At 47.6% G+C, this 23,364-nt stretch overlaps 1 protein-coding gene across 2 annotated transcripts in view; it reads left to right on the top strand.

Moving 5' to 3' along the window:
- The first annotated feature begins 3,355 nt into the window (after positions 1–3,355).
- The window catches only part of Stxbp1 (syntaxin binding protein 1), a 60,882-nt gene continuing 40,873 nt past the window's right edge, over positions 3,356–23,364 (top strand). Inside the window, exon 1 of one of the 2 annotated variants that reach the window (XM_041674544.1) lies at positions 3,356–3,567. In XM_041674544.1, the coding sequence (XP_041530478.1) occupies positions 3,531–3,567 (37 nt within the window). In that variant the 5' untranslated portion in view covers positions 3,356–3,530. The remainder of the gene's footprint in view (positions 3,568–23,364) is intronic. The other variant, XM_041674545.1, reaches the window with a different exon arrangement.

The raw sequence follows: 23,364 nt of genomic DNA, 5'->3' as shown, positions 1-23,364 counted from the left end.
AGAGCCCCGTTTAAAAAAATTATCACATCAGGGGGTGGTAGTATACACATTTAATAAATTCCAGACTAGCCAGTGCTATATAGTGAGATCCTGTCGAGATCCTGTCTAAATAGATACAACATTTGTTTTAAAAATACTTGGGCTACTAGTTGGTCACTACTCAATGAAGTTTTTCTGAATCTCTGGGTCCTTGTCTATATATATATATATTTTTTTTTCATTTTTATGGTTTATTTAACTTTATTTTATTTGCATTGGTGTGAAGTGTCAGATCCCCTGGAACTGATCTTCAGACAGTTGTGAGCTGCTATGTGGGTGCTGGGAATTGAACCCGGGTCCTCTGGAAGAGCAGTCTGTGCTCTTAACCACTGAGCCATCTCTCCAGCCCCTATATATTTTTTTAAAATACATTTTTTTAAAGATTTGTATTTATGGCCGGGCGATGGTGGCGCACGCCTTTAATCCCAGCACTGGGGAGGCAGAGGCAGGCAGATCTCTGTGAGTTCGAGACCAGCCTGGTCTACAGAGCTAGTTCCAGGACAGGCTCCAAAGCCACAGAGAAACCTTGTCTCGAAAAACCAAAAAATAAAAAATAAAAAATAAAAATAAATAAATTAATTAATTAAAAAAAAGATTTGTATTTATTTTTATGTACCTCTGTGGGTTTTTTTTTTTTTTTTTTTTTTTTTTTTTTTTGGTTTTTTGGTTTTTCGAGACAGGGTTTCTCTGTGGCTTTGGAGCCTGTCCTGGAACTAGCTCTGTAGACCACGCTGGTCTCGAACTCACAGAGATCCGCCTGCCTCTGCCTCCCGAGTGCTGCACCACCATCGCCCGGCTGTGCCTCTGTGTTTTGCCTGTTTTGCCTAGAACTGGATCTACAGACAGTTGTGAACTCTATGTCGGTGCTGGGAATTGAACTCTGGTCCTCTGGAAGAACAATCAGTGCTCTTAACTGCTGAACCATCTCTCCTGCCCCCTTGTTGGTGAAGTAATCACTTGTTTTCTGAGTGATCTGCAGAAAGGGCCCAATCACAGGGCTGTTTACATTGACGGGGCATTCACAGATTCACTCCTGTGTCTCCTGGCTTTTGGCTGGCTTGTGTTTATTGTTATCAGGTATGAAGAGTCTCATGCTAGTCATGGTGTGTGGTCAGAGAACAACTTTGTGGAATCAGTTCCCGCCTTGTCTCCTTATGCGGACTCCGGTATTGGCCTCGGCTATCAGGCTGCTGGGAAATGCCTTCACCCACTGAGCCGTGCTTTGGGAGGCCCACTTGTTTTGTTTTTTTGAGACAGAGGAGTACCATGTAGCTTAAGCTGGCCAAAATTCACGGAAAGTCTCCTGCCTCTGCCTCTTAGATGCTGGGATTGCAGATGTTTCCCACCATGTCTAGCTCTCCTTTATGGTTAAAAAATTAATTTGTTGGGCCAGGCGGTGGTGGTGCACGCCTTCAATTCCAGCGGATCTCTGTGAGTTCAAGGCCAGCCTGGTCTACAAGAGCTAGTTCCAGTAAGGCTCCAAAGCTACAGAGAAACCCTGTCTCAAAAAACAAAAACAAAAAATTAATTTGTCATTATTGTGTATATATGAGTATGTTGTGTGTGAGTGTATACATGCTATAGCACTCATGTGGAGTCAGTTCCAGAGAACTGTTGTAAAAATTTTGTTGTATTTACTTAGTGTGCAGCACCAAGTGCCACTGTGTGTGTGTGTGTGTGTGTGTGTGTGTGTGTGTAGGTCAGAGGGCAGCTTGTGGGAGTCTGTTCTCTCTTTGCACCAAATTGATTCTAGGGATCAAACTTAGATTGTCAGACTAGATGACAAGAGCCTTTACCCACTGAGCCATCTAAAGGGCTGCTCTTTTGTGATTTTTTTTTTTTGAAACTGGATCTATGTAGCTCCAGCTGTCCTGGAACTCAGCGAGATCCACCTGCCTCTGTCTTCCAAGTGCTGGAATTAAAGGCATGTGCCACTATGCTTATCTTTGTGATATTTATTTATTGTTATTATTATTTTGGTTTTTCAAGACAGGGTTTCTCTGTGTAGCCCTGGCTGTCCTGGAACTTGCTCTGTAGAACAGGCTGACATCAAATTCAGGGATCCTCCTGTCTCTGTCTTCCAAGTGCTGAGATTAAAGGTGTGTGCCACAACACCAGGCTCTTTGTGATTTTTCTTTTTCTTTAACAATTAAAAAAAATACATTTATTGTATATGGATGTTTCATATGCATGTATGCACACCAGAAGAGAGCATTAGGTACCATCAGACAGTCAAAGACAGTTGTGACCACCTTGTAGGCACTGGAAATTGAACTCAGGTCCTCCGGAAGAGCAGTCAGAGCTCTTAACCACTGAGCCATTTCTCTAGCCCCACCCTTTGTGATTTTTTTAAATTAGCTGGGCTTGTTAAGTTTTTCTTTGACACCCATTGCATTTTGTTTTATTTCTCACTGTCAGGCATCAAACCCGAGGCCTTGCATATAACAAGCAAGTGTCCTACACTGAGATGCATCTCCCTCTCTCTCTCTTTTTTTTTTTTTGGTTTTTCAAGACAGGGTTTCTCTGTAGCTTTGGTGCCTGTCTCGGAACTAGCTCTTGTAGACCAGGCTGGCCTCGAACTCACAGAGATCCGCCTGCCTCTGCCTCCCGAGTGCTGGGATTAAAGGCGTGCGCCACCACCGCCCGGCTAAGTTCCCTCTCTTTTTTTATATTTCAAAAGCAATCTTCCTTGGGTGGTGGTGGCACATGATTTTAATCCCAGCATTCGGGAGGCAGAGGCAGGCAGATCTCTGTGAATTCGAGGCCAGCCTTATCTATAAAAGCTAGTTCCAGGACAGCTAGGGCTGTTACACAGAGAAACCATGTCTCAAAACAAACAAACAAAAAAAAAAAAAAGGAAAGAAAGAAAGAAAGAGAAAATGTTGCCTGAAAGGTGCGTGGCACAGAGCTTAGTGCTCCATCAATGATGGGTAAACAGACACAGGGATAGTTTCGATATACCGTGAGCCTATATTGTGGCCAGGAATGGGTTCAGCTAATAAGAATCTGCCCTCGGAGTTATTTCCGTTGGCAGGAGAAAATGGAAGGCTCCCAGAAAGCAGAAAGAGCATCACAGGCTGGCTTTCCGGAGATTCCCATGGCCTGTCTGCCAGCGCAGAGCTGATGCAGGGGATTTTAGGACCCTGAGCTCCGGGAGCGCGCGTAAAGCGCCGGGGAGGACGCGCCTGGAGCCCATCCGCATCCTAGAGGGCGGGGCTTTGACGCCCGGGCCGTGCTACGATTGGCGGGCGCCGGCGGGTGACGATGACGGCTGACGCGAGGCCCCGCCCCTCCCGCCCCGCCCCTCCCGCGCGCCGTGGCCGCTAGGCAGCCTCGCTCTGGCCCGAGTCGCGCCCCCGCGCCGAGTCAGCGCGTCAGTCGGTCCCCAGTGCGGCTGCGGGGCGACAGGCTGCAGACAGCGGGGCGCGCGGCCCGGGGGAGGTGACGGTGTTGCGGGAGGAGCGTCGGAGCCCGGAGACTCGCACAACGCCATGGCCCCCATTGGCCTTAAGGCGGTGGTCGGAGAGAGTAAGTGGCATCGGGGTGCTGGCCGGTGGGACCCGTTAGCCAGGCGTCGCCCTCCCAGGAGGGAAGCCCCTCTGGCTTCCTGCTGCCAGCAGCCTTCCCCGACTCACGCTTCTCCCCGATCCCCTCTTCACCCCGGTCCTCCTCACCCTAGACGCCTCCTCAGTCTCTATTCCTCCATCTCATTTTCATCCCGTCCCTCCTCCACCTCACACCTCGCCTTCATAAACATCCCGTTTTCCTTTTTATCTCCATCACGCCATGTCTCCTTCATCCCATCCCGTCCCCTCTCGCTGCCTCTTCACCCCAGACCACATCTCTCCCTCCCCCATCCGCACCTTTATCCCCTCCAGCCCGTTAGCCTCCTCTGCAGCATCACCCTTCTGCACCCAACTCTTCTCCACTCATTCCTTTTCTCCCGTCTCCCTTCCTTGCCTTCTGCATTTTCAGAGCTCCTGATTCCGCTCCCCCCCCCCCCTTTTCCCCTGTCTCCAATCCCTCCCTCTTTCCCACCCTCCCTCGTGAATCGTGACGAACCAAGCCTGGCCTGTGTCCTCCTCCCAACCTGCCTCCCTCTCCGGAGAGCAGGGCGCTGTCCCCGGCTGCAGAGACCCACCTGGGAGCTGCTGGGCGCACGCCGCCCGGGCTATTCCTGCCAGCTGGGGAGGGGACGCAGGGTTTTCCTGCGGCGCTGCTCCCTCTGGACTGGGGCCGCGGGGTTCTCTCCGCCTCCCCTTCCCGGGGCTGGACTTCAAGGGCGGGGTCTTAGCGGGGTCCGGAACCCTTCGAAATCCGGAGGGAGAAGGGAGCTTCAGAGTGTCGCGGGAGGAGTGGCCCCGCCAGCGCCGCAGTCTGCAGTCTCGTTGCTTGCGCTGCTTGCGGGGCTCGGCCCCGGGCGTCGCTGCGGAAAAGATATGGTTGTTTATGGGTTTGCATGAAAGGCCCAGCAGACATTTTTCAATTTATTTTTTATTTATTTTTATTGAATGATGAGCGTCGACGTGAGAGTGTCTTGTGGGTATTTAAAAACGGCGTTCTCAAATAAGATGGGTGACCTAGGTAGAAAAATAGTGCCTCTTCAATATTTTGGCACGTTTTTATAATGAAAACGTGTGAGGGTTGTGTGGCTTTTGCTGTCTTTTTAGAATAAGAGAAAATGAAAGTGCCGTTTCCCTGTAGGAGAGGTGGAAATTTACAGTTTCCTTTTTCAGTGAGCCTCTCTTAGGATAGCTTGCCGCCGCCCCCCCCCCCCCCCCATACAGCATAACTGTTGAGCGGCGCAGCTGCCCTCCCCTTATTTTTTGAGTGGTATATGGACAGCACTCTTGGCGGAATCTAGCCGTGTACAGCGTTTCCTGCTTGGATATATCAGAAGAAATTGTTACAAAAACAAAACCTAAAGTGGACATTTTTTTTTTAAATGCTCACGCTAGCACCCAAGGTTACTTGAACTGTTTGCTGAGGGAAGTCAGTGTTTAAGGCTGCGAGGATCCATAGGGATTTGCTAATGTCAACATCTTCATTTTCACCCATGGGAAAGATATTGAGGCCTGGAGCAGTTAAATGACTTGGTGAAATCATTGCTAATTAATTTTTTTAAAACCTGGTATCCATTTTCTTGCAACTTCAGTAAAAAATAATTCCCTTGTTTTCTATGTACATGGTTTCCTCTTAATACCTCCTTTTCAAGGGTTAAAGGTGTGGGGTGGAATGTCATGCCTCACTCCGTCCAGGTGTTATATTTGAATACTAATTCGAAAATAAAATACTTATTATAGAACACCCTCCCCACACACACAAGACAGAGTCTTTGTAGTCCAAGCTACTGGCCAGAAGACATTGTGTAACCTCCACTGGCTTTAAATTTATCTTAATCCTCCTGCCTCAGCTTCACAAATGTTGAGGTTATAGGTGTGTGTCACCTCGTCCATCTTTGTTTGTTTGTTTGTTTGTTTGAGACGAGGTCTCATTTTGTAGCCCTGGCTAGTCTGGTACTTGCTACCCAGTGCGAGCTGGCTTTGAGTTCATGGTAATCCTCCTGCTTCAGTCTACCAAAATGCTGGGAATACAGGCTTGCACCACCATCCCCAGCTCAGAAGTAGGGTCTTTGCATCCTTTTGCCAAGACCCCTGATTATGTAGGTGTCACCATAACCCCTTGCCTTGTCTCTTTTAGAAGTAAGCGTCAAGATAAAAAAAAAATCAGTATGCAATATGGCCAGAATTTCTTTTGAGACAAAGTGAAACCGTGGTGTACAAAAATAAATGCAATTTTACAAAAAACCTTGTGAATGTGTGAACAGGCTTCTATTTCTGTGACAATTGAGTTAGGCGTGTGCTTTAGGAAAATGCATCTTGAATCCTATTTTAATGCCACCTCCTAATTTTTGGTAGGGTTTCTACTTCGACTTTTTTCTTCCAACAATAAGAGTGAAATAAAGAGGCTTTTTTTTTTCTTTTTAGCAGTCGCGAGACTCACATAGCCCAGGTGAACCTGGGCAGCTGAGGATTAGCTAAGTACTGATCCCCTTGCTTCAGCCTCTGGAGGGCTTCATTCTAAGCAATGTTGGGGATTGAACCCCAAGGCCTCTACCCTCTACTCTACATCTACACCTAAAGCTGCTCCCCCGCCCCCTCGAGACAGGGTTTCCCTGTGTAGCTTTGGAGCTTATCCTGGAACTCACTCTGTAGACCAGGCTGGTCTCGAACTCACAGAGATCAGCCTGCCTCTGCCTCCCGGAGTGCTGGGATTAAAGGCGTCCACCGCTGCCCAGATCAGAGGCATTTTCTTAATCGAGGCCTCCTCCTCTCTGGTGGCTCCAGCTTGTGCCGCTTTGACAGAAGACTAGCCAGCACCTTCACTGTCAGCTGTTCATAAGTAAAAACATGATCTTGCTTGTTTTTCTTTGTTTGTTATGCTTGGGGGAGGCCCACATTTGCTGAATGGACAGTGTCATTTAGGATATGAATAAAAGGAAACAAAGGTAGCTGGTTGGTGGTAGCACAGGCCTTGAATCCCAGCTCTTGGGAGGCAGAGGCAGAGGCAGATCTCTGTGAGTTCGAGACCAGCGTGAGTTCCAGGACTGTTTCACAGAGAAATTCTGTCTCAAAAAACAAAACAAAACAAAGAAAGGATCAAGGTAAACAAACGTAGTTTGACCCCTGCCTTCCCCTGTAGGCTGCCCCAATCTAAGGAAGAGTCTTGCACTTGTGTTGTACCAGTCCCAGCGCCCTCCTAGTCCCTTCAGAGTTGAGCGTCTTCAGATAGCCCACAGCTGTAGGCAGAAGAGGATATGGGTCGACTTGGCAACTTATTCTACAGACATTTGTTTAGAGCTTGCTCGAGCTATGGGCATTTCAAGCTGGAAACTGAATTAAACATGGGTCTGTGCCAAGCAAGCATGGTGGCGCACGACTTTATTTAGTTCCTGTACTTGGGAGACAGAGACAGGCAGATCTCTGCAAGTTTCAGGCCAGCCAGGGCTACATCGTGAGACCCTGTCTCAGAAACAAACAACAAAACCACAGCAAAATAGTTACACAATTGTGACAGCCAACCCTCCGGGAAGCTTTCTGTTACTTCCCCAGCACACTTCAGGATGCATTCACTCATTGTATTGCGCTTGTGTAAGCCGGTCTTGCCCAACCAGTCCGTAAGTTTCCTCAGGGGAGAGTATAGGTGTCTTGTTCTTATGTCTGTCCTCAGTGCATGATTTGGGGCTGGCGCCCAGTTAATGCTGCACCAATAACTAATGAGAAAGGAAATAGACTTAGCTAGAATTGTGGGGAAAATTCAGACCCTGTGCCTGCTGGGATTATGGGTTCTTGTGCCCATGTGCCAGCTTTTTACTGGGGATAAGCTCAGGTCCTTCTGCTTGTCCAGCAAGGGTTTACTATCTGAGCCATCTCCCGAATCTATAGGGCCATTTATTTATTTATTTACTTACTTATTTACTTATCTTTCTATTTGTTTGTTTCAGGACTTTAATTTTAGAAATACATTTATTTACTTGTTTGGGGCAAGTGTGCCGTTGAGGCTTGTAGAGGTCAGAGGGCTTTCAGGAATCATTTCTTTTCTTTCACCATGTGAGTCCCGGGGATCAGACCCAGGTCAGGATTGGCTGCAAATACCCTTATCCACTGAGCCATCTTACTAACCCAGGGCTATGGTTTCCAGTTTTTTAAAAAATAATATATATATATTTTTTTTGGATTTTCGAGACAGGGTTTCTCTGAAATTTTTGGTGCCTGTCCTGGAACTAGCTCTTGTAGACCAGGCTGTTAAAAAATGATTTATGTTTATTTCATATGCATTCATATTTTGCCTGCTCGTTTGTCTTTGTGATGATGTCGGATCCCCTAGAACTAGAGTTACAGACAGTTATGAGTTGCCATGTTGTTGCTGGAAATTGAACCTAGGTCCCCTGGAAGAGCAGCCAGTGCTCTCAACCTCTGAGGGATCTCTCCAGCCCCCTTTAACTTTTTTTTTTTTTAAGATTTATTTTTGTGTGCCTGAGTGTATAGGTGCCTGTGGAATCCTGAGAGGGTGTCAGATCTCTGGGCTGAATTACAGCTGGTTGTGAGTCACCAAATGTGGACGCTGGGAATCAAATGCAGGTTCTCTGGAAGATCCTGTTTCAGTAAACAGACAGACAGACAAACAAACAAACAAAAATTCCAGTGGGAGAATCTCTGTAAGTTCAAGGCCAGCCTCATCAGAAACCCTATCATCAAAAAAAAAAAAAAAAGAACAAAACCCCCCCCAGTAAATTATAAATTTTCTTATGCTATTCCCTGTGGACAGTTTCTTCTCCCACTCTCAGCTCCTGGCAACCACTGAATTTTTTCCATTACCTTTAGTTTTGCTCCTTCTAGAATACATGTCAATAGGATATAACACGTAGCTCTTTTTCTTTTGTCTTGTTTTTTAAGGTAGGGTTTCTCTGTGTAGCCCTGACTGTCCTGGAACTTACTATATAGACCAGGACGGCCTTGAACTCAAAGAGATCCTCCTGATTCTGCCGCCAGTGTGGGTACTGAAGGTGTGCGCCACCTCACCCAGCTTTTAAAATGTGATTTCTGGGACTAGATGGCTCAGTGGCAAACTGCCTGCGGTGCAAGCGTGAGGACCTGCGTTCAGATCCCAGCACCCGGGTAAAAGTGCCAGGCGTGGTCACGTGTGTCTGTAACCCTAGCTCAAAGGGAGTGGGTAAAGGAAACACTTGGATCCCTGGGCCGCGCTGGCCAGGCAGTCTACAAATCTGAGCTGTAGGTACAGAAACTCTTCCACAAGTTAAGGGGGATAGGAATAACAGGAGACACCAATGTTGGCTCCAGTTGTTCATACAAACATGTATTTTCACGCACAGCTGTACATACACAAACATGTATACACAACATATATACTTTTTTTGTTGTTGTTTTGTTTTTCAAGACATGGTTTCTCTGTAGCTTTGGAGCCTGTCCTGGAACTAGCTCTTGTAGACCAGGCTGGCCTGGAACTCACAGAGATCCGCCTGCCTCTGCCTCCCGAGTGCTGGTGGCGTGCGCCACCACCGCCTGGTCCACATATACATTTTTAAAAACTTTCTTTCACCCAGTGTGGTAGTAGTACATGCTGGCAATCTCAACACTAGGGTGCAGAGGCAGGAGGATTGCAGCAAGTTCTAGGCTACACTAAACTACATGAAAAGTTCAAGGCAAGCCAGGGCCACGTGAGACCTTGTCACAACTTCCCTTGTGGTAACTTCCCTGTCTTCCCTAAGTGACTTCCTTTGCATAGTGTATTGCCTTTACTGCTGTGTTGTGTGTGTTTGGTGTTTGTGCTTTTCATCACTGACTACTGCTCTGTCATATGGATGTCCTCCATCCTCCAGATCAAGGACCTTTGAGTTATTTCCAGTTAGGCAATCGCCCACAAATTTTTAAAAAATTACCGCACTTATTTATTTTACTTTGTGTGTGTATGTGTGTAAATGCATACCATGGCAAATGTGGAAGTCCACAGTTGGCGCTCTCCTTCCACCATGTGGGTCCTGGAAATTTAGGCTCATCTGGCTTCGTGACAAGCACCTTTAACACTGAGCCGTTTCGCTCACATATACCCACAGATGTTTGTGTGACCATATCGTATGACTACCTATGTGCCTAGGGTTAGGATTGATGGATTGTATGATATCGTATGACTACCTATGTGCCTAGGGTTAGGATTGATGGATTGTGTGTTATCATATGGCTACCTACGTGCCTAGCAGATAAAGGTGCTTTGTCCCATACCTGATAACCCCAGTTCAATCCCCAACTCTTCCACCACGTCTTGCCAGCCCTCAGAATTTAACTTTCTGAAGAGCCTACAAAGCTGCTTCACCACCTCACCAGCTCCCCTTTCCTCAAGTGTCTAAGGCTAAAGTTCTACAAATCCCCTGCCAAGGCTTGCTCCCCTCCTTCCCTGCCCCTCCTCCCCCCTCCTTCCATTCTTTGATAGGATCTTTCTATTTGTTCCAGGCTAAACTCAATTCTTAGGCTCAACTGTTCCTTCTCCTTCCTTTGAATATTTTTAAAAATAAAAATATCTTTCTTGATATAATAGTTATGATTTCATGTCTTTTTAGACATTTTTTGTCTTTTTAGACATTTATTTAAAATGTGAAAAGTATACTAATTATTATTTTGGTTTTTCAACACAGGGTTTTTCTGTGTAGCCCTGGCTGTCCCAGAACTCACTTTGTAGATTAGGCTGGCTTCGAACTCACAGAGACCTGCCTGCCTCTGACTCCCAAGTGCTGGGATTAAAGATGTGCGCCACCATTGCCTGACTGTAAAAAATATTTTGGGATGATCTCATTGTGTCTTCGTTCCCAGTTTATTTAATTTATTATCATTTACTTTTTAACTTTGAGACGGTGTCTTCCTGTGTGGCTAACAGCTGTTTCCCTGCCTCAGCCTCCCTACCAGCTGGGTTTACAGGTGTGTGCCACCACATCCAGCTATGCCTAACTTTGTGGTGCTTATTTCTGGATAGCATCCTCCTTGCTTGAACTGGTTGTCATCTTATAATGATGTGATTTATAGTTTAAGTTGGGGCAGAATTTCCCACAGCAGTGGTTTAGGGGCAGACAGATTCCCTCTGTCTCCATCAGTTGTGAGCGGCAGCCATCTGTCCGTCTGCAGTATATTGACTATCTTTTGTTTTTATTGTGTTTGCTGTCCATTGAATAGCTTTCCTGCTGGCTTTTGAGACACACAGGTGCTTGGTAGCTTATGAGGTACTTTTTCTTTAGCTAAGTGGTCAGGCTTAATTTTATAGTTATCTGTGGGAGTTCAGCAGCCCTGGTGGTCCTGAGCTTGCCCTTGGAGAACTGTTTTCAGGATGTCAGCTTTGAAGTTGACCAGAGGGACCCAGCTCTCCTAGGGGCATTTGGCCAGAGGTAAAGCCTTGGGAAATGCTGCTGAGAATGCTAACTCCAAATGTATCCTTATGGTAAGCATCCTTAGTATGCTTCCTCTGAGTATTTGAAGCTGTTAAGAGCAAGTGTCCACCCTTCCCCTGTCAATCAATCAGCCTCTCAGCAGCCCAGATGCTTTGAACAGTTCACAGAGACTTGAGGAAAGTCTACCTCACGAGGCGTTGCTTTAGGCACCGTGTCTCCAGACAACTTGCAAGGAAGAGCAGGAAATGGGTGCTGCTGTGAGGAGCCTCTGTGACCTCTACACGACCCTCGGTGAGCTATTCTCAGTTAGGGATGGAGGGGATGGCCCTCTCCAGTGGCTAGTGGGCAGAATGCTGATGAGCGATGTTCAGACAGGCTTGTGATTGGTGCAGAAGTGAGGCTTGTGATTGGAACCCCGAGCCATGTCCAAACAAGGCTGCGGACAGTAGAAGCTCTGTGAAGCTTCATGCCCACCTTCCGGCTTTTTTTAAGCAAGCAAAGCCTTTATTTTCTGGTTAGTCTGTATACAGCATGTGAGGTACGGCCTCTCTCTGTTTTCAGGTCAGTCCAGGAAACTGCTTTCCTGTGACCCAACCCCGGGATTGTAATGTTAGGCCCAGAAAGGTCTCCTCCCAGCAGTCTGTGTTTATGTTCTGTCTTCTGGTTAGCCTTGGCTTTGATGGTTAGCCAACCACGGCCTCAAACTCCTAATCCTCCTGCCTGCAGCCAGTGCCAGGATTACAGTGTGTACCTCCCTGCCAGGCCCCACTTGTGGTCATTGTCATGGACTGGGTTGGTGACAGGTGAGAGCCTGGGCTCTTAGCTGGAGTAATGGAAGCAGCAGCAGCAGAAGCAGCAGCAAAGTAGTCAAGGTCTAGAGAGCAGCAAAGACCAGAAACTTGGGAGCTGAGATGAGATACTAAGCTAGAGCTGCAGAAGTGGGAGGGGGCGGGGGAGATCAGAGAGCGGAGACTTTGGAAGGGGAGAGCCTGGGGAGAGCCAAGGCCATAAGTCCTGGTTGCTGGATGTGTTCAGAGAGCATCAGTGGTTTAAGCTGAGGGTTCCAGCACCTGCAGTGAGCTCTGCAGCTGTGACTCCCGCTGCAGGGCTGCTAGCACTCCAACCCAGTGTTGGAGGAGGGTGCTGCCTGTTGGTTCCTGGCCACTTAGCCCCGAAATAGTCACACAGAAACTGTATCCATTAAATCACTGCTTGGCCCATTAGCTCTAGCTTCTTATTAGCTAACTCTTATAGCTTAATTTAACCCATTTCTATTAATCTGTACATCACCAGCAAAGTTTCAGCACGTCTATCTCCGGTGGCGGCTCCATGGCTTCTCCTCATTCTACCTCCTTTCTCCCAGCATTCCATTTAGTTTTCCCTGCCTAGCTCTGTTCTTCCCTGCCATAGGCTCAAATCAGTTCTTTATTCATTAACCAATAAAAGCAACACATAGGCAGAAGGACCTCCCACACCAGTCCAGGGCAATAAGCCTCTAACCTGAGCACCTAGAGATGTCCATCTCCAGCCAGGAGCCGGCCATAGACCTCCGACTTGGAAGGGCTAGAGCTTACTCTAACCTGAACAAGGAGAGTTGTAAGTCCCTGGTTTTGACACCTGCGGTTCTGAGCCTCCAGTTCTCAGGCCCCTAGCTATCCGCCCTAGGTAAAGCTCAGTTTATAAGCCACTGGCACTCAGGGGCTCAGGACGCCAGCACCAAGGGGTCTGCTCTTTTCTAGTCATGAGCTCATCGAGTAGAGTGGTGGACTCCTCAGCCACTGTGACAGGTCATAGCACTGGCCATCACTGTACAGAATTGGATCCATCTGGTATTGCAGAGAAACAATTCCCCAGTTTGTCCTTTGCTGTCACATGTATGCTGTGACACAAGTACCTACCCACATACACAAATAAGTGAATGTAAGTTCAAACACAAGCTGCGCTGCTTAAAGTGGTGGCCTTTAATCCCAGTTTTCAGGAGACAGATCTCTGAGTTTGAGGACAGCCTAGTCTATACAAGTTCCAGGACAGCCAGGGCTACATAGAGAAAGCCTGTCTCAAAGAAACAAAAATAAATAAATAACCGAAAAAAAGAAAACCAAAACACCAATCAAGAGTAAGAACAAACCCCCAACAGAGCCTAGTTGTGAAGGTACAGGCTCGATTGGTCTCCAGAAGCCAATCTTTCTATGGTGGCCTGTGGAGATGTCAGAAAATTTAAGGATGCACCTGAGTTTCACTCAGTGTCCTCTAAGGGGTCTGGAACCCAGTGCTTTGTTTGTTAATCACCATATAGACAGAATATTGGTGCTGGAAGCTGTGCAGCAAGGTGGTAGATGAGTAACCTGGTCCTCCTGCCTTGGCCTCCACCATGCTGGGGTTCTAGGCCTGTACCTCCAAGCCTAGGGTTCTAGGCCTGTACCTCCAAGCCCAGGGAGACCCGGTTCTTGTGGGGTCCAGGGCAGTGGTGGCAGCACAGCAGTGACCTTGCCTCACTGGGACTCTGGATAATGTCGGGACCCATGGGAAGCAGGTGAGGACAAGGAGACCTGTAAAAGGAGAAGCTAGCCGAGCAGAAGGTGGTATTAGTGGGCCCAAGTGCAAGCACTGGAAGAGCTGAGGTTGGCAAGAAAGAGGGACCCAGTATAGCTGGGCTGGGGAAGGAGAAACACAGAGAAGCTGGAGGGGTGCTGGACTTCCTTAGCCTTCTGGGAGACGAAGAGCAAGAGAAACAGCAGATTTGGGAGAACATTAGCTTCCCTGGGCACCTATGTACCGTCTCAAGAATGTGCTGAGAGCCAGTGGGCAGGGGCATCAAAGGGAGAAGTCATGATGGAGGTGCAGGCTGGGGGCATTAGATGACCTAAATTATTGGGGACAGTCAGATGAGAGGGTGGGAAAGTGGAGGAAGGAGACACTGACATTGACAGCTAGGCCCCGCCAGAGCAGCCAGCAGGGAGGCTCGTCTGTCGGGCAGTGTCTGAGTCTTTTCACTCACAGGCCCTTGAGCTTAATTCTCGGTGACCTAGAGCCAGCAACAGCTCTTCAGCTCAGGGGCGAGCTCCACTCTCCAGCGAGGAGGCTTTGTAGCAGGTCACTTGAGGGCTGTTCACCTCCTGGTGCTTCTCTTGTATTAGGATCAGTAGCTGTCTGTGCTGACTTCATTGCTCGTGGTTGCTTGGAGGAGGAAGTATGGATGTTTCAGTGTCAGGAAGGACAGGTTTTGTGCTAGGTGAGCATGGTATCAGGCCATGGGGTCCTGGCTCTGGCAGGCATTGAGAAAGCCCCAGACTGGACCCTCACCCAGAGTAGGGGCTCAGATTGTTCTGACTGTTGTGTGGATCGCCTTACCAGGCCTTTTCCTTCTTTGTGTCTTGGGGGGCAGGCAGCACTATACTCGTATTTCATGCCAGCAGACTCACAAGGACAAGCAGGAGCCGGGACGAAGATTGCAGCAGTGGGGCAGAAAGGCAGTTTACACTGAGCTGAGATACAGCATCTGTGGGATTTTCTCCTGGTTCTAATCCAGTTGCACAATCCCCTGGTCTCACTGTAATGGCAGGAGGAACGGAGCTGCTTCTACCTGGCAGCCCAAAGAAAGGGAAGAACTTAAAGGTGTTGGTTTTCAGGAGCAGCGAGTGACCAAGCCCTGCCATGTCTTCTGAACTAACTTTTAGTCTTTAGCATAACCAGGATGGCATCCAGAGACACACTCTTCTTCTCGGGAGAAAAAAGAAGCATGGGAACTGGGCAAAGGGTTGCTCTGATTTGGCCGCACTTCACACTGTGGTCTTTAACCTATAAGCTTGTTTGCCCTCAGCAGATAAGAGTGCTGGCCCCCAAGCCAGAGTTCTGTGTGCTGTGGCGTGAACGCAACAGGCACATGTGCACAATAAAGAAAGAACCCCACCTGCAGACTCACCTTGTTCGGGCGTAGAGGCTGGGGCTTTAAGATGAAGCAGTCATGCCTCCATGAGTTTACCACTTAGCTTACCCTTAGACACTGATTGGTTGTTGGTTGGTTTTTCGAGACAGGGTTTCTCTGTGAAACAGAGAACTCACTTTGTAGACCAGGTTGGTCTCGAACTCACAGAAATCCACCTGCTTCCACTTCCCCAGTGCTGGGATTAAAGGTGTGTGCCACCACCACTCGGTCCTTTAGACATTGTTAGGAGCTTCCTTTCTTTGGCTGTTCCACCTCATGGTGCGCAAACTTCCTTTTCTTCCCAGTTATCTACCTGGCTTTCACTGTGTCTTCTAGGTTTCCTCAAATTTATTATTCTGTATGTTTTTTTTTTGCTTAAGTTTTTGTTGGTTTCCACTGTTGTATTCTATCAGAATTCCAAATAAATTTTTATACAAAACAATCAACATGTATTTATTTAACATACATTGTAAAGGCTCAAGCAGACTTAATTTAAAAAGCAAATAAAGCAGGGTGGTGGTGGTGCACACCTTTAATCCCAGCACTCAGGAGGCAGAGGTAAGCGGATCTCTGTGAGTTTGAGGCCAGCCTGGTCTACAAGAGTGAGTTCCAGGACAGGCTCCAAAGCTGCAGAGAAACCCTGTCTAGAACACCCCCCCCCCAAAAAAAAGAAAGCAAATAAAAATAACACCACAGCTTGGAAATCAAGGAGAGGACAGACCATCTAAGGAACAAGACAACACAAAGGGAAGCTGGACATCTTGTGTCAGGGCTCTTGACTGGAGACCTGCTTTGAATAGGTCTCTTGCAGGCACTTCTTAAACACTGGCTTTTTTTCCAGAGCTCAGCAGCATTTGTGTTCAAAGGGCTATTGATGCTGGGTTCTCCTAGCAGCTCTGGGTAGAGAGTAAGATGGTTCTGACATCATATAGTGAGGACCACTTATCCTTGAGGATGTCCAGGCAGATGCTGCCCTGAGTGTCTACACTGGGGTGGTAGCAGGGCGTGAGGAACTTCACGGTGGGTACGTTGTAAGGGTAGCCACTGGGGAGCTCTAGTGAGAGTTTATACCTAAGGTCTTCATATACTGTGCCGGCTGCTCCATGGATTGGTCCCTACCCATTTGAATAGGAAGGTGGAAATTCCTTTGTCATCAGACAAGGGTCATCAGCTCTTGCTGTAGCCTCTTGCCCACGTGGCCCTAGGATGGTCTTAGCTTCCATGGGTACAAAGTCAGCTAGTGTGTCTGCTGTAGAAAATCAGACCATAGATTCAGTGTAAAATGAGACATCACTTAGGAGAACTGCATTCTATAAAGGAACGAGGAAGGGGCCATCAGACATATGTTGCGTCCACCATACCCCAGGCCCCTAACAGCAAGTGCAGACTCTGGCCACTAATTTTTTCTTTCTCTCTGATAAGCAGTCATAAATCGCAGCATTTTAGGGCTGATTATGTGGGTAGTAAGCAAGAGCTTGACTACAGGTTAAAAACAAATATTTGGGCTCAGTGTGGTAGCACACATCTTTAATCCCTGGCACTTGGGAGGCAGAGGCAGATGGAGCTCTGTGAGTTTGAGGTCAGCCTGGTCTACATAGGCAGTCCCAGGACAGCCAGGGTTATATAGTGAGACTCTGCCTCAAAAATAAATAAATAAATTACTTACTTAAAAAAAAACACAAGTATTTGAGATAGGCCAAATTCAGCCATCTCATAACGAGCCAGCTTCCCAAGCTCCAAGGTACATTGTCAACAAAGCAGTCTTGGACATAGAGTCTCAGCACAGTCACACAGTGTGGAGACTTTCCACAGGCAGTCTCTGCCACCTTCCCACTGCCCAGTTGAGGGCAGGTAGCCACGACCACCTCAGCACCCAGCCTCCACTGCATACTCCAGCAGAATGTTCCAGTCCTGCCTAGGTACTTGGGGAAGTACATACGGCTGATGTAGAGTCAGAGTTCTGCCTCCATCATTTCAAGTGGAAAAAAACAATAAAATGTCTGCATAGGAACTTTGAAAAAAATGTTGTTTTCAGGGAGAATGGTGGTGTACACCTTGAGCCGGAACTAACCGTTTTTTTTTTTTCTTTTCTTTTTTGGTTTTTCGAGACAGGGTTTCTCTGTGGCTTTGGAGCCTGTCCTGGAGCCAGTCCTGTAGACCAGGCTGGTCTCGAACTCACAGAGATCCGCCTGCCTCTGCCTCCCGAGTGCTGGGATTAAAGGCGTGCGCCACCACCGCCTGGCCTAACCGGTTTTTTGAGAGCATCAAAAAAACCAAAACAGTAACAAGTTGTTTGGTTTTCCTCTCCTGGGTTTTTGGAGACAGGGTCTCATAAAGGCCCAGCTGGCCTAGGGCTCACTATGTAGCCAAAGATCGTTCCCACCTCCCACCAATCCCAGTGCCTGCAAGTGCTTTATAGGGAAGGAAGAAACCCAGCAAAGGCTCATGAGGACAGTTTATTCTGGACAGAGACATACAGGGAAAGTAATTTTAAGTGTCCTCAGCTGTGAAGATCGTGACCTTAGAGCCCAAAGGAAAGCTAACATGAAGATAGGAGTGAGGTGGAATTGGCCAGGTGAGGGAACCGGACATGGCAAACAGTACCATTGCTAAGCTAAGGAAGAATCTCTGAGAGATGGAAGACTGGCTGCGTACTCCTTGGAAGCAAGCATCCGCCCTTTCTCTTGGCTTGCCAGCATCTTCTCTCCTTGGAGCCCCACCTTTTCCTGAGCTCGATTGTAAGCCCAAACCCAAATAGGATGTTTCTTTGTCCTGGTATCTTTTTCCTTTTTAATCTTATAAGATATTTTTAGATTTGCTTATTTTTATTTTATGTGTATGGGTGTTCTGTGTATATGTCTGTGCACCACACGTGTGCCTGGTGTCTGCAAAGGCTGGAAAGGCCTTCAGATGCCCTGGAACCAGAGTTACAGACAATCGTGAACCGTCCTGAGGGAATCAAACCTGGGTCTTCTGCAAGAGCAACAAATGCTCTTAATCGCTCCAGCCCCACTTTTCCTGGTATCTTATGTAAGTGTTGAGGAAAAGGAAGTAATCCTCCCTAAACCGGAGCTTTCTGTGTACTTGTTCTTGGTGGGAGACTGTTTCCTGCCTCTCAGAGCTTCCCTGTCATGTCAGTGTGATACCTGGCTTCTCTCTCATGTCAGTGTGATACCTATAAAAGTCTGTATTGAAGGTTCCAGAAGGACTGTCAGTCCTTGATCAGATGAGCTCTCAGCTTGGTACTGTTGGTATTTGGACCAGATTGTAGGCAGTTAGTAGCACCCCCTGGCCAAGATATTCTCCGGGGGCAGATTCATTCCCTGTCTCAAAGCACTGGACTGCCTGATCCACTCTGGATTTCTGAGATCCAAGGAAGCACTCCATTCCATCTCCCTGTCTTCAGAGCGTACTTCCCCCTCATATTGCTCTCTGGGAAATACAGATGCCACTTCTACTAATGCGTCTGCTGGCCACATCTCAGTTCCGCTGTCTTACAGAGCGTCTGTGCTGAAAGGACCTCAGTGATTGGCAGAGAAATGCATTCAGACTGGAGGACAAATGGGCATTGGTACATGAGCGCCCCTGCTGGTGCTGCAAGAGAGGGGCAGACATAAACTGCCTCCCATGGCACTGTTATTTTTTTTCCATTTCTCTTTTCCCAGTGTGTGCATGTATGCGTAATGCTAGGGACTGAGCCCTGGGCCACTGAGCTGCCCTGCCTCCCTTTACGTGTTGAGACTTGGAGTACGTTTCCTAATAGGTCTGGGACCTGCAATCCTCCTGCCTTAGCTGCTGAATAACTAGGATTACAGGTGTGGCCCCTCTGCCCAGGCTTTCCTTGTTTTTGTTTTGTTGTTGTTGTTGTTGTTTTGTTTTGTTTTGTTTTTTTGGTTCAAAGTATCAAAGTAAGGCTTTAAGAAAATGGGAATTGTTGTAGTTTCTGGTTCTTGCTGATCTTCCCACCTGTGTGTATTTTTATAATGTTCCCTTTATCCAAGGAACACTGTGTTTAGGCGGCCATAGGAAGAACAAGGTAACTCTCTTTATTTTACTTATTATTGTGTCTCTTATTATTTTTGGTGCTAATTATTGAAGCCAGAGCTGTGTCCATGCCCCCAGGGACATCCTCGGCCTGAGAGACCTTCTTGAACTTTTGGCTCTCAACCTCATGAAACCGGAAAATGTAAGGAGGATGTCTCTCGAAAGAGAAAGTGAAATCATTTCTGTAACTTGATTTGGCCTGGCACCCTTTTGGTCTTGGTTAGGGCTTGCTTCCCGATGGCAGACGTTCTTTGGCACGCACTCCTCTGAGGATCTGGCAGGCAGCGCATGTCACGGATGTCATCACCTGGGGCATCCAAGCCTTTTTTTTTTTTTTTTTTTTTTTTTAATAGACAGGGTTTCTCTGTAGCTTTGGAGCCTGTCCTGGAACTAGCTCTTATAGACCAGGCTGGGCTCGAACTCACAGTGATCTGCCTGCCTCTGCCTCCTGAGTGCTGGGATTAAAGGCGTGCGCCACCACCGCCCGGCTGGGCATCCAAGTCTTATGCAGAATCTGGGTGTGCTCACCACGGTTATCAAGTCATCATCAACCCAGCTTCACACCCCCAGGCCCCATTCTTCCCTCCCCTTCCCTACCACCCCAGAATCAAATGTAAAGGGCTGGGCCGCGGCCACTCAGCAGTTGCAGAGGGCATCATGTTCTTGCAGTCACTGATGATTTGTGGTCTCTATTTTTGGTTTCTCTTGCATCTGCAAGTAGAGTTGAGATACAAATAGTAAATTTTAGGTAAATGCTGTTTATAGGGTAAGTGGGGGGCATCGTCTGAAGACTGTCACAGTCCCATGTTAAGAAAAACCACATTATTTATTCCTTTTTTCTTTCTTTTCAAGTGAAGTTAATATACTTTATTTTTAGACAACCTACATGACACATCTTTTCTTAAAACCACAGTGTCTCCTCTCCAAATAAATCACAGCCAAAATAAAGCTCAGGGTGAGACCAGCACCACCGTTCTCGGTCCTGGTGTCGCACAGATGGTAAGCTGCGGCCAGCTTTGGTGACCAGCACCACTGTTCTTGATCCTGGTGTCGAGTGAATGATAAACTACAGACGGTTTTGGTGACAAAAAACAAATCTCTAATTTGTTTTTTTCAAAACAAGGATGTTACATAAGAGCTTTTTCAGCATGAGTCTGTCACTTTCTGACCATATAGATGTAAGATGTACTCCCCAATCCAATCTGGACGCTGCGAAGACAGACAGAAGAACAACCACAAACTGTTGAGGGCCCATCAGTGCATACAGATCGACATCCATCTATCTATCTATCTATCTATCTATCTATCTTGGTTATTCGAAACAGGGTTTCTCTATAGCTTTGGAGCCTGTCCTAAGACTCACTTTGTAGACCAGGCTGGCCTTGAATTCACAGAGATCCGCCAGCTTCTGCCTCTTGAGTGCTGGAATTAAAGGCGTGCACTACCACTGCCCGACTTTATTTTATTTTTTAACACAGTTTCTTTGTGTAGACCAGGCTGGCCTGGAAACTCACAGAGATCTACCAGCCTGGTCTACATAGTGAGTTCTTGGATAGCCAGTGCTACATAGTAAGATTCTGTCTTTAAAAAAAAAAAACAGAAAAAAATAGTGTGTGTTGGGGTACAGTTTGGGGGTAGAGCATGAGTTTATCATACAGAAGATCCTGGATCTGTCTCCAGGGCAAAATAACAGCCCAGCAAGGCAGTGCATTCTAAGATGGCGGGCTCTGTTCTTCCCTGAGTGTTGCTCGTGTCTCTGCATTTGCACAGCCACACAGTCCTCGCTGCATCTGTGTGAGGACTAAGGGAAGAGTTTCCTGACCCATCTGGTTTGCAGGCTTGTACTGCAGGACAGCCACTGCTCACCTGTATTGTCCTTCAAGAATGAAGACAGATCTCCCCAGCAGGCCCTGCGGGAAGACCTCTGAGCTCTCTGTTTAAGCTGCAGGATTTGAACTGGGTCTTCTGAACACTGGGGCAGTCGAGACTGGAGAACCCTTGGACAAGTCACCCCCTTCAGCTATGAGGCCTACCACAGATCACAGAACTCCACTCGTCTGTGCCAGAAGGTTCTGTTTGGGCATTTTGCCAAATTGTCATGCCATGTGAGATGTCATGGATGGGACAGGGATGGAGGTGCCGGACAAGAAAGGAGCTGCCCTGCGCCATCCTCCCAGAGCTCCATGGCGCTCACCAGTTGGTCTGTCCCTCACTCCTCTACCCTCCATCTTTACTGCAACTCTGCACCTGCTTTCCTGCCTGAAAAATGCTTCCTGCGGAGCCCTAGCCCTAACCACACTCTAGTTCATGACAGCGTGAGCAGGTACAGACGTAAGAGCGTGCCAGTGCGTGTATTCTCCTGGGTGTGTGTGGGCACACGTGGACATCAGAGGACAGTGTTGGGTGTTGTTCCTCAGGAGCTGACCGTCTTTCTGAGATGGTCTCTGACTAGGACTTGGGGCTCACCTAAGCAAGACTGACAGGCCACAAGCCCCAGCCAGCCCCTCCTATCTACATCTTTCCAGCACTTGGATCACAAATATATGCCACCGTGCCCGGCTTTGTATGTGGCTGCCGAGGTTCAGGCTCAGGTCTTTGTGCTTGTGTGGCCCGAGGTGGATGGAGGTTGAATAGCTGACCAGCTCTAGATGACTCTTGGTCTCTCTGCACAGAGGAGATCTGCAGAGTAGAGGCGGAGATGGGATTATACGCTAGAAAATAGCCCGGCCACTGACTCTTGGTGCTAAAATGGGCTCTAATCCATCTTTCCCTTTTGGTATTGGATTACAGAATATAGGGCAGGGCTGGGATTGGCTGTTAAGAATACCCTGGACAAATATATGCTCCAAGAGAGTGGGGAGGGAGCACACTGCAGTCACTGCGGCTGGTGTGACTTTGGACACCTGGGCTTGGCTTGTATCACTGCCTTCCCCAATCGGAACATCTCAAGGGCAAAGTCTTCCACTGCATTTAAATCAATTACTGGTAGCAAAAGATACCTTCAGCCCGAGTCATTTGTTAAGTTCAGATAAAGCAGAGGGCCGGACTGTGTGTAGGTCAGTGGCAGAGCACTTGCTGTCCCCTACTGCGACAGGGCACCAAGGCAGCTGCAGGGAAGTGCGCCTTTCTGCTGGAGTAGGGAGCCAAGATCCTGTCTAGAGCAGAGTCCTGCAGTCAGCTGAGGTTGCTCTGCTGGCTTTAACAGAAGCCCAGGACACCGTGCACACCGCGCATTCCGTGCGTGCTCCTGCACACGCCCGAGCTCTCCTCACAGAGACAGCAGAGAAGAGCGGCCAAGTCCTCCCCAGCGTGGGTCCAGAGTGCTCTTCTCTGTTTTGTTTTGTTGTCTTTTCCTAGTAGAAGCATGGAACGACATTGGAACACATCAGCAATTAAAGCTAATCATTTTATTTCATAAAAAGAACATTTGCTCTACATTTTCCCAATTTGCCTATGCCGGGCGATGGTGGCGCACGCCTTTAATCCCAGCACTCGGGAGGCAGAGGCAGGCGGATCTCTGGGAGTTCGAGGCCAGCCTGGTCTACAAGAGCTAGTTCCAGGTCAGGCACCAAAGCTACAGAGAAACCCTGTCTCGAAAAACCAAAAAAAAAAAAAAAAAAAAAAAAAAAAAAAAAAAAAAAAACAGTTGTATGTAACAACATTAAAGAAAAAAAGAGGCCACGAATTTGACTAGAGCCAGAGGGATATTTGGCAGGGTTTCGATGGAGGAAAGGAAAGGGAGAAATGAGGTAATATTATAATCTCAGAAAATAAATTATCCAGACAGTGGTGGTGCACGTCTTTAATCCTAGCACTTGGGAGGCAGAGGCAAGCAGAGTTCTGTGAGTTCAAGGCCAGCCTGGTCTACAGAGTGAGTTCCAGGACTGTTTCACAGAGAAACCCTTTCTTGAAATACCAAAATGAATAAATAAAAAAATTAAAAAGCCCAAGAGTCTCCCAAGAGCTCAATCATTCCCAGGTGAAAGGTGTGGAGCTAAGGCACAGAGAGAATAAATCATTTAGATCTCAAACCAACAACAAAAACCAGTTGTGTTTGCATTTGGAGCATGGGAATGCTAACCTTCAATGAAACAGATAGAATTATAACGCCCTAGTGATTTCATTTACCATAATTAATTAACTGATTAATTAATTGGGGTGGGGCAGCTGTAGGGCTGGAGAGATGGCTGAGTGGCCTGACCTGAATTCTACCCCTAGAACCCTGTAGAGATGGAGGGAAAGCCAGGTGAAGCGGCAACCCTCTAATCTCAGCACCCAGGAGGCTGAGGCAGGAGCATTGCAACCTTGAGGTCAACTTGCACTACATAACGAGTCTCACAAAATAAAATGAAAATCTGCCCAGGTTTCCTGGTTTAACTTGAAATTGGCTTTTAGAGCTGTC

The sequence above is a fragment of the Microtus oregoni genome, unplaced genomic scaffold (assembly GCF_018167655.1).
Source record: "Microtus oregoni isolate MIOR12 unplaced genomic scaffold, Mior012 000025F_ref0000491, whole genome shotgun sequence".
Taxonomy (NCBI): domain Eukaryota; kingdom Metazoa; phylum Chordata; class Mammalia; order Rodentia; family Cricetidae; genus Microtus; species Microtus oregoni.
Note: the sequence above shows the minus strand (reverse complement) of the source record. Positions and strands in the feature narration are given on the sequence as shown.